Raw genomic sequence first — 11861 nt, forward strand, 5'->3', positions numbered from 1 at the left:
TATATATATAGGGAAACAAGTAACTCCATGAATTATTTACAGATTTTTTGGATTCTCCTTGAGGTGGGACTAGCAAAACGAAACGGAAATATTGAGTTTATAAATTAAAAAATATGTAACTTTTTATTAAACTATATATATAAATATATATTTTTTATCATAAATATAAAATATGCATTAAAATTACTGAATTTTATCGAATACATAAACAGAACTATTTATCCATTTTCTAGTGTTGAGTGCCTGTGGGGAATCACAGTCCAAGATATTCACAGAACCTTATGCTCCTTTTCCATAGCCTATGGTCTCGATTTTTCAGTACATTTTTTTTTATTTAAATATTCTTTTCGTCTTAAATTATTTTGTTAGGTTTCTTTTTTATATCTCTATTAAAAAAAAATTATTTTTTAAAATTTTATTTACTTATATTCTAAGATATAGTTTCTTTTTATTAAATAATATTTACTCTGTTTGTAATTTTTAAGAATAATTATTACTAAGAATTTTTATAATCGATATCATATTATTCAAAATTAAGCCATAATTATTACTCTCTCTCTCCCATTTATGTGATACTTTTTTTGTTTTTCGAGAGTCAAACAGTTTAAGTATGATCAGCAATTTACGCACAAAATCTTCAAAAAATTAAATTTATATATTTATAAACTACGTAAAAAGTACTATAAGTCACAATAATTGACAATTCAAAATACTTAAAAGATGTATGAAAAATTTAAGGTCAAAGATAGACTTGTTACAATCTCGAAATTCGAAAAGTGACACGTAAATTGGGACAAAGGGAATATCATTTTAGGTTGCATTCTTTACACTGGACGGTCAACAATTTATTGACTTTGGTGATACCTTTAATTTATGTATATTAGTTAAGAATAAAATTAGGATAATAGGATTGTCAAGGCACTAAAAAGATACTTTAATCTAAACAAACAAATACTTTAATGAATAATGATAATTAAAGAGACATGATGGTGTCACTAATGGTCTTATAAAAAGAATTATAATATTGATTAATTAAACAATTCTGAACTTTTATATATTTAATTGAGTCAACTCAGAATCAATTCATCCTTCTGTCATGTATACCACCAATCCTTTTAATTTTGGTTAATTAAATATAAACATATGCTTTGTGACCTAAAATATTCTAAATATTTATATACATTGGATTATGCAATTAAGTAGTATTTATAACAATATTTAAATTGCATTCGTGAGCCAAATTAAAGCATGAGTTGACCTAAGTTAACATAGGAAACTTTAGACATATAATATTTGCTAATTAAACTTTTGATTTGCTTAGGGAAATAATTGTTTTTTTTAAAAGTCCACCGTCCATAACTTTAGTTCAAATATATTAATTAATACATGATTATACTAGGTATATATATAATACTAAAAAGATTCTATTTTTTTCTTCATCATAAAAAATATTGTTACGTACACATAAAATTGTGGATGTCTATTTAATACCAGCTTGCATAACGTTTCCAAAAGAGGCTTGCAAATTAAGCGATTATTTGCAATTAATTTAAGTAGACAACTTGCAAACAACTTCTTAAAAGTCTTGAAATAACTTTTTTAAAAAAATTATAACTTGTTTTAGGTGTATTTTCTAAACAACTTCTTAAAAGTCTTTAAAGTTTTTATACATGTTTTTGATGTATTTTAATACTATTTTATAAATTTGTAATTGTAACTTATTAATAAAGACTCACGAGGGAACCAATTTCTCATTATTTGGAATATGCTTCATTCCATGTTAGATAAAGTATTATTTTTTTCGCACTTCACCTTTTAAAACACTGATGGATAGTATTAAATAAATAGTGATGATTCTTTTGAAGGTAAGCTTTGCTTGTTCCTTAAGCCATCTTGGTCGTCCACACATCACTTCCTTCTCACATTACCTAAATTTATAGGGAAAAAAGTCTGAAATATATTCGAACTTTGATTGAAATTGCTATAACAATATCAAACTTTGGAAATGACCTTTTATCCCCCCGCACTATTTAATAGTGTATTTTAAATGTATATATATGCCCACGTGGACATCATAAATATTGCATCATTATAAATAGTACTCCCTCCATTCCATATTAATTTAATTTTTGAGGTGTTTCACACCCTTTAAGAAAAGTAGGTTAAGACATAAATTGAACATAGTTTTCCATTTTTATCCTTATTAATTATTGTCAAATTTCTGATTAAAATAACTAAATATTAATTAATCACTAATTCCAATATTAACTAATGAAGGGTAAAATTGGAAGAACACTCTAAACGTAGTCTTGAAAACTGAACAATTAAGTTAATTTGAAAAATGGAAAATGCCTCAAAAATTAAATTAATATGAAATGGAGGGAGTAATGTCTCCACATGGGAACATATATACCTTTAAAATACATTATTAAATATTGCAGGGGTAAAATGTTCTCCATAAAGTTTGGTATTGTAACAACAATTTCGGTCATAGTTGGAGTATTTTTCAAACCCTTTTCCCAAATTTATACTAATATCTTGTTTCGTTTTAATTTATTTGTCTGGTTTTTGATTTGACGTGAAGTTTAGAAAAATAAAGGAAACTTTTAAATCTGTAGTCTTAAACTAAAGATATGTGAAATACACTAAAATGTCTATTAATGTTGTGATCTTAAATATGCTATAGGTGAAAAGTTGGAATTAAAGAGTTGCTTAAAAATATTACTTCTAAAAATGACTAAAAGATAAAGTATGACAAATAAATTAAAACATAAGGAATATATATTTTGCATTCGATGAAATGTTTTTTTTGGGTGGAATTAAGAATCAAATATTCATGGATGGAAATAGTAATTAAGGGTATAGTTTAGACTTTAGAATATCTCAAACTAGAATATTAATAATCTTATATTACAATTTTGTTTGGTAATTTCATTATTTTGTTGGTAGAAAGATGAATATATTAAAATACACCACGAAATTGGTTAGATCAACAATTAATTATTTTCTTGTTCTACCTAAATTATTATCATTTACTCAACTAGTTGTTTTTAATACACATATAATGATAATTCACGTTAGAAAAAGGAATAACTAATAGTTAAACTATGAAACTCACGAACAAATGAAACTTCATATAAGTTTTTGACCATTATCACAAAACTAAATAAAAGTTAATTTCTTTCATGGTGGGCCCTTGCACAAGATTCTACTAGTCATTTTGGAGTCCTACAAATACACTGTCAATCCCCTGCCTTCTTTATTTGCATTCACAACATCAACCGAAAACATCCCATACTCCAATATACCAATAATTCTATCCTCAAACACATCTATATTCTTCTCATATAGCGTAATTACTAGATTGTGTAATTACCAGACTACGACGAAGATGTCAATAGCTAGAATGGAAGAAATGGCAACACCACAATTGAGTAAATCACCAACACCACTATTGCCTAAGACAAAGGGCATAGTGTCAATTCTTGGATCAGATACTCAAAGAGGCAAATCAAATGCAACCTCTATTAGAAGAACATTTTCAGCTGATATGTCATCCAAACAATGGCTTACACAAAATGGTTTCTTCTCTTCAATCAAAAAGATTGCTTCATCTAAAGATCTTGCTCTTTCAACCTCCTCTGAGGAAGAAGAAGAAGAAGAGGAGGAGTTCAAAAGACGAAAAACATCATTTGATGTTTGGAGTTCAATTTTGTCACAAAAGAAAAATGATGATCTTCAAATTCCATATATTCACCCTCATGTTAAAAGATCAACGAGTTCTTTGAGTGAAAAAAGTCTTGAAATTTGTACTGAAAATCTTGGATCAGAGAATGGTTCTGATGGTTTTTCCTCCTACACTCCTTCTGAGAATGGAGATGTAGATGAGGAAAAACACGATCATTACCACCATCACCACCACCACCACCAATACTGCTCGCGATTCATTGAGGAATTGAGAGTAGTAAAGTATAATAATAGTAAGAGATCATCATCATCTTATCCTCCACCAATTACTTCCTTGGCTAGAGGTGACAACAAGCCTTCTATTCAAATGCAATCTCGACGTCAAGATGGTAGATTGATTCTTGAAGCTGTTTCTATTCCTCCTCAAAATCATTTCCATGCCCATCGCCTTGATGGTCGTCTTCTTCTCACCTTAGTTGATAATAGTACTTCTACTTCATCATTAGAACAAGAGATGGAGGATTATGGTGAAGAATTTGATCATATTTTCGACGATATTGATGATCATACACCTCAATTGATTAAGGAGCAAAAGCCAAAATTGTCAAGTGGGGTGATAAATATGAAGACATCAGCCCTGATGATGAATTTGTTAGATTCTCAGGTCGAAATAAGGGAAAAGTCAATTCAATTCCCAATGGAAACAAAATTTACCAAATTCTCCTCTGAACTGAAAGATCATTTGGGGCTAGGAAACAAGAATCTTGTAACATGGTCCCACAAGTTCAATAAAGTTGTCAACTTGACAGATACTGTTGATTCAACTGACCTGATTAAGGAGATAAGTCAGATAACCTCAGTTCCTCAATCACTCCCAACTCAACTAACACCGGCGACCGTGACCTCTTTCAATGCCTATGAGTATTTTTGGAGGAAGAATCCTACAATTGCAAAAGAATGCAACAACTATACCACTATGCAAGTTGTTGTTACATCCAATAGTATTACTCCCAATGCCAAGAGTACAACAAAAGTAGCAGCATATATGAATTATTTGGTACCTTTGCAAAGAGGATGCAAAGAGCCAAAGATGTCTTTACTAATTTGGGAGCCTTATTGCATTGTCACCTCATGATGATTCATCATGATCAAAAAGATCAAATTGACATTTTTCTTGAAGTGGCTAAACATACTAAACTCTGTAAAACAGAAAAAAAGAAAGAAAAAGGGTTGTTATATATTTCATCCGTCTCAATTTATATGACACTTTTCGGATTTCGAGATTCAAACAAGTCTATCTTTGACCGTAAAATTCTCATATATCTTTTTAATAGTTTGAATTGTCAAATATTATGATTTATAGTACTTTTTATGTAGTTTATAAATATATAAATTTCTTTTTAAGAAAATTGAAAATTTCATGCTCAAATTTCCGGTCAAACTTATGTTGTTTGACTCTCAAAAAATAAAAAATGCCACATAAATTGAAATATAGGGAATATTTTTTTCTTCTTCTTTTTGGCAAGTATAGGAAGAGAAAAATATGTTCTTTGAAAATCAAAACTAGTAAATATCATTTATTTAACCATTTTGTGGGTTCCTTAAACTATATACTACTTTTCTAGACTTTATGTTAAAAGAAATATAATAATTTCGAAATCATGATATTGAAACTTTTAATTCGACATCTAGCGGTACTAAGTCAAGAATTTTATTAAAGGAGTTTGAAATATAAAAAAATAAACATAAAAAGTGATCAGAGCTCAACATCTATTATATATATGTAAAATATAATTTTAATCATATATAAATAGTATAATTTTTTATCGAAAATGATTCGAATAAACTCCTCGATCGTTGCTAGTTCCACCGCTAACACGTCACCCCTTCCGTACGATGTCCATTTCTGCCATATTCTACAATAGCATGATAGGATTGATTCTCTACTATCAAATTGTGCCTACTCAATATCCAATTCCATATATTATTTTTCCCGGAGCATAAATTTATACTTTCACGGCATAATATTTCACAAGTTATATCGTATTGCTATAGAACTTATGTCGAGTGAGGCAAAAGTTTTCTAAATTTATATTGAGCAAATTAGTCATATATAGAAATACTACACAACTTATGCCACATAACTTAATTCTATCCAAACTTATATAGGACAAGACAAAAGCTCTCTAAACTTATATCAAGTGAATTAGGTCATAGATAAGGATAATTTGATCCAAAAAAAAGAAGAAAAGGCGAGTATTAAGGGACAAAAATTAAAACCATTTGAAGTAGAGACGATCTGTGTAAAAACTTGTTAATAAATACACAAATTAATAACCTACTTAAAAATTACTGATCCATAAACGGTTTAGGCTAGACAAAAACTACTAAATTCTCGTGAACCCGTACATTATAGGCTAGATCCACCACCAAATTGATAGGTCACCATATCTTTTGGCTAATAACTAAGTACTAACATCATCATTATCTCACAAAGATAGGTTAACTAGGTAGCGTTATTCCTTTACCGAGTCTTATGCAACACGATTAGTCAAGTCAGTTGATTTCAAATAGCAGATAGCTAAATTTTAAATAAACGAAGTAAGAGCGTATACAAAATTGGATGATTGTATATAAAGCAAGGATCTCTCTCTTTGTTATATGGCTACACAAAACTCTTTTTTGACAAAAGAGTAAAAAACTAGTCATGACTCAGAAAGGAAAAAAAAAAATCTTAATAATAATACATATTATATAGTTTTATATATTTATTATTTTATTGTTAATTAGTTGAATTAGGACTTGATAAAAAATTTGGTGATCATCAAGAGGTAGCAATACAGTAAGGCTCCCAAATTAGTAAAGACCTTTTTGGCTCTTTGCATCCACTTTGCAAAGGTACCAAATAATTTATATATGCTGCTACTTTTGTTGTACCCTTGGCGTTGGGAGTAGTACTATTTGATGCAACAACAACTTGCTTAGTGGTATAGTTGTTGCATTCTTGTGCAATTGTGGGAGTGTTGACAATGCTTGCTATTGTAGGCTTCTTCCTCCAAAAGTACTCATAGGCATTGAAAGAGGCCGTGGTCGACTGAGGAACTGAGATTATCCGACTTACCTCCTGATCAGTTAGTTCAGTTGAATCCATAGAACCTGTCAAGTTGACAATTTTATTGAACTTGTTAGACCATGTTACACAAGTCTTGTTTCCTAGCCCCAAATGATCTTTCAGTTCGAGGGAGAATTTGGGAAATTTTGTTTCCATTGGGAATTGAATTGACTTTTCCCTTATTTCGATAGGAGAATCTAACAACCTCATCATATTTATTACCCCACTTGACAATCTTGGATTCTGTTCCATCACAATGATCCCATTTTCTTCTTCTTCTTCAAGACAATCATCACTTATATAATCGTTTTGAGGTGTATGATCATCAGTATCATCGAAAAATTCATCAAATTCTTCACCATAATCCTCCATCTCTTGTTCTAATGATGAAGTGGAAGTACTATTATCAACTAAGGTTAGAAGAAGACGACCATCAAGGCGATGGGCATGGAAATGATTTCGAGGAGGAATAAAAACAGCTTCAAGAATCAATCTACCATCTTGGCGTCGAGATTGCATTTGAATAGAAGGCTTGTTGTCACCTCTAGCCAAGGAAGTAATTGGAGGAGGAAAATATGATGATGATCTCTTGCTATTATTATACTTTACTACTCGCAATTCCTCAATGAATCGCGAGCAGTATTGGTGGTGATGATCGTGTTTTTCCTCGTCTACATCTCCATTCTCAGAAGGAGTGTAGGAGGAAAAACCATCAGAACCATTCTCTGATCCAATATTTTCAGTACAAATTTCAAGACTTTTTTCACTCAAAGAACTTGTTGATATTTTAACAAGAGGGTGAATATATGGAATTTGAAGATCATCATTTTTCTTTTGTGACAAAATTGAACTCCAAACATTAAATGATGTTTTTCGCCTTTCGAGCTCCTCTTCTTCTTCTTCCTCCTCATAGGAGGTTGAAAGAGCAAGATCTTTAGATGAAGCAATCTTTTTGATTGGAGAGAAGAAACCATTTTGTGTAAGCCATTGTTTGGATGACATATCAGCTGAAAATGTTCTTCTAATAGAGGTTGCATTTGATTTGCATCTTTGAGTATCTGATCCAAGAATTGACACTATGCCCTTTGTCTTAGGCAATGGTGGTGTTGGTGATTTACTCAATTGTAGTGTTGCCATTTCTTCCATTCTAACTATTGACATCTTCGTTGTACGTAGTCTAATAATTACACAGTCTAGTAATTAAGCGATATGAGAGGAATATCGATGTGTTGAGGATAGAATTATTGGAATATTGGAGTATGGGATGTTTTTGGTTGATGCTGTGAATGCAAATAAAAATGGCAGGGGATTGTCAGGGTATTTATAGGACTCCAAAATGCCTAATGGAATCTTGTGCAAGGGACCCTCATAAAAAAAAAAAAAACCCCTTTTATTTAGTTTTTGATAATGATCGAAAATTCATCTGAATTATTATTTATGCGAGCTTCAGACTTTAACTATTAGATGTTTCTTTTTTTTTTTTTACTTGAATTGTCATCATCTATGTAGGTAGGAAAATGGAACAACTGATAATTGATCTAATCAGTTTCAAAGTGTGTTTTAATACATAGATGATGATAATTCAAATGGAAAAGGAAACATCTATTAGTTAGGGTGTGAAACTCACGAAATAGTGATAGTTCAACTATGTTATTTACCGTTTACTCTCTAGTGTTTTTTTCCTTGATAATTATATATTCAAGTTTTATTTATAGAATGTGTAAATTTATTTTATAAATTAAATTTGATTGTTCCAATAGGTTAATTACTTACCATCTTTTCTTCAATTTACCAACCATGTTATGAATACTTACTTGTAATTGCATATCAAGAATGTCGCCTAGCAGTCAATGAAATTAGACTGATCTATCGAAAGATCAAGATTCAAAGTAAAAATACTTATAAACTATTCATAATTTCTATCCTCTCGAAATCTCCATAAACTCAACAGAGTGATTAATCAATTTTGTTAACAATAATCATATTAACCGATTATGTTAGAAAAAAATTGGATAGCACCAACGCCCAATAAATTATGTCAAACACCCTTGAAGAACTTATGCACCACTCGACATAAATTCTATTTCAAAAAAACAAGTGTGAGATATTATATAACTATTTACTTATTATTTTCCCCATTCTTGAATATTCTTTAATTTTTCCACCCAAAAGAACATTTAAAGGAATGCAAACTATATAATTAAATAAAACATTAGTACAAATTAGGTAAAGTGAGAAGGAAGTGATGGCTAGACGATGAAAATGGCTTAAGGATCAAGCAAAACAATACTTTTTATCTAAGGTGGAATGGAGCATATTCTAAATCATGAGAAATTTGTTCCCTCATGAATCTTTATGGATAAGTTACAAATTTATAAAATTATATTAAAGTATTTCGGGTTAAATTTATTTTGCTTGTTGACTGGCTTATGATGGTTTCCTGCCCCAATTCAATATATTCTTTTTTTGCTCTTGCTTGATAGCAAGCTTGTGTGTGAGTTTGGTGCAGTTTCGATTTCTAAGGTCCATGGAGAAGGGTGTGGCGTCTCGTTTTCCATGTTGCTCCCCATGTCATTGTGTTGGCATTGATGAAGGTTAACGCCTCTTTCCTTCAACATCAAAAAGCTAGTAATTAAATGTGTACGTCTTCTTGAGCGAGTGACGTGCTTCACTCTTTATAAATAAGTTACAAATTTATAAAATTATATTAAAAATATTTCGATTAATTAAGCTCATTTGTTTGTTGACTGACTTATGATGGTTTTCTGTCCCAATTCAACATATTCCTTTTTTTGCTCCTGCTTGGTAGCAGGCTTGTGTGCGAGTTTGGTTCGGTTTCGATTTCTAAAGTCCACGAAGAAGGGTTTGGAGCCTCACTTTCCATTCTGTTCCCGCTATTAGTGTATTGACGTTGATAAAGGTTTAAAGCCTCTTTCATTCAACATCGAAATGTTAGTAATTGAATATGTCTTCTTTAGCGAGTAAAGTGCTTCACGAATGTAAAACACAGACACATAAAACTTTTTTCTTTTTCTTTTCCTACCTCGCTTACGATTACTTCCAATTTTATACATTTTAAAAATGTAGGGGACTTAATATCAACTTTTGTTAGTGATGCTCTGGTGATCAACTTATCTTAATAATATTTTCTTACTATGAAGAAAAGAATAGAATCTTTTGGTAATATTATATATATACCTCGTATAATCATGCATTAATTAATATATTGAACTAAAGTTATGGACGGTGGACTTTTAAAAAAATTTATTTCCACACACAAATCAAAAGTTTAGTAAATATTATGTCTAAAGTTTCCTCTATTAAAAAGATTGTACTAATTGTCTACTTAAGTCAACTCATGCTTTATTTTGGCTCACGAATGCAATTTAAAATTTGTTATAAATACTACTTAATTTCATATTCAATGTATAATTGGATTAATATTTAGAATATTTTAGGTCACAAAGCATTTGTTTGATATTTAATAAACCAAAAAAAAAGATTGGTATATAAATAATAGGATGGCAAACTGTTTTTTTTTTTTTACAATCATTCTTTAGAAATTTTCATCATTTTATTGTTTTGGAGACTCGAATCTATAATCTTAGATTTGAAAGTGACAAATGCTTATCATTCGAGCAATTCCTCTGATCTAGGAAGAATTGATTCTAAGTTGACTCAATTAAATATATAAAATAATAAAAGTAAGAAGAGTCCAGAATTGTTTAATTAATCAATATTCTTCTTCTTAATTATAGTAATACTATTAGTGACACCACCATGTCTCTTTATGATCCTTAAAAGTATTCGTTTAGATCAAAGTATCTTTTTAGTGCCTTGACAAACCCCTTGTTATATTCTTAACTAATATATAGTCATAATGAATTTTTTTTATAAGATACTAAAAAATTCAAATAAAATAATTAAAATTTAGTAAAAATTGAGCGAAATTTTAGTTTATGATCTACATTTCGACCCATTTTAGTACAACCATTTCAATTCATCAAGAAATATTTGAGCGGGTCAATATCTTTTTATTGATTAAATTAATCGATTCTGATCTGCTCAAAATCACCTCAACCTGTTCTCTCTGATCTAAATAATATTATATGTAAATATGTGATTGTCTGGTCTATATAAACTTAAGTTATTACAGAAAGAACAATTTGATATACTTAACAAGATTATTTGCAAAATAAATAAATATATTCTATTGATAAGGGTGTGTTTGGTACAGAGGAAAACTGAGAAAAATGACTTTCTTAATGAAAGTAGAAAAAACAAATTTCATAAGTGACATTCAAAATTCATTGTTTCCTCCCTTACTCTCGTAGCCCCATCCACTCTACCCACAACAACAACAAAAAAAATAAATTAACAGCAAACTTTATCGATAAATGCTCATAGCTAATAAAAATTTAAAATAATTCGTCACTAAATAGAATTAATGGCGAATTTTAATTTTGCAATTTATCATCTACAAAATTTATTCGTCGTAAATTCCTGATTTTAGTATGATATACCCCACACTAGCTCTTACCCTTCACCCCACCCCGTTATATGTGTTTATCAGGATTATATAAAATATTTTAGAGATAATATCTTCTATTTTCTTACTAAATATCAGAAAATTTAAAAAATTAATATTCAAAAAAAGTTATTTTTTTCGTGAAAAATATTTTCCTTCCTATTAATTAAACACACATAAATGGCCATTTCTTTCAGATTTTTACTTTATAAAGCAACTGCAGCCACAAAGTTCACCAATGATATATATGCCCTTTACATGTTCAAGTGGACTAGTGTTTTGGTACTGTGATATATTAAATATCTTCCATGCATTTTATAGAATCTAATCTTTGGTCTCACTCTTTCTTTGTTCAGTTTTTTTTTTTAAAGTCACGAATTTCAAGTTGTGAAAATATCTTTTTATAAAACATAAGATAAAGTTGCATATAAGTCCTTGTGATTCGGCCTTCTTTGAACCTTACACATAACTAAAGCTTTAATGTACCGAGTTATTCTTTTAGTTGGAATAATTAAGAAGCACTACATTGGTTTG

General features: G+C 29.8%; 2 protein-coding genes across 2 annotated transcripts; one reads left to right on the forward strand and one right to left on the reverse strand.

Annotated features, from left to right (window-relative positions):
* Positions 1-3415: 3415 nt before the first annotated feature.
* Positions 3416-4822, forward strand: LOC107059097 (protein FAF-like, chloroplastic). The gene has a single exon (XM_015305516.1). The coding sequence runs from the start codon at positions 3416-3418 to the stop codon at positions 4820-4822; it is 1407 nt and encodes a 468-aa protein (XP_015161002.1).
* Positions 4823-6511: 1689 nt separating this feature from the next.
* On the reverse strand, positions 6512-7936 carry LOC107059098 (protein FAF-like, chloroplastic). Its single transcript, XM_015305517.1, has one exon. The coding sequence runs from the start codon at positions 7934-7936 to the stop codon at positions 6512-6514; it is 1425 nt and encodes a 474-aa protein (XP_015161003.1).
* Between the last annotated feature and the right edge of the window lie 3925 nt (positions 7937-11861).

Source organism: Solanum tuberosum, unplaced genomic scaffold (genome assembly GCF_000226075.1).
Source record: "Solanum tuberosum cultivar DM 1-3 516 R44 unplaced genomic scaffold, SolTub_3.0 scf00833, whole genome shotgun sequence".
Lineage (NCBI taxonomy): Eukaryota > Viridiplantae > Streptophyta > Magnoliopsida > Solanales > Solanaceae > Solanum > Solanum tuberosum.

Excerpts from the sequence above, each read along its gene's own strand:
- LOC107059097 (XM_015305516.1), top strand. The coding sequence starts at position 3,416 with ATGGCAACACCACAATTGAGTAAATCACCAACACCACTATTGCCTAAG.
- LOC107059098 (XM_015305517.1), bottom strand. The coding sequence starts at position 7,936 with ATGGCAACACTACAATTGAGTAAATCACCAACACCACCATTGCCTAAG.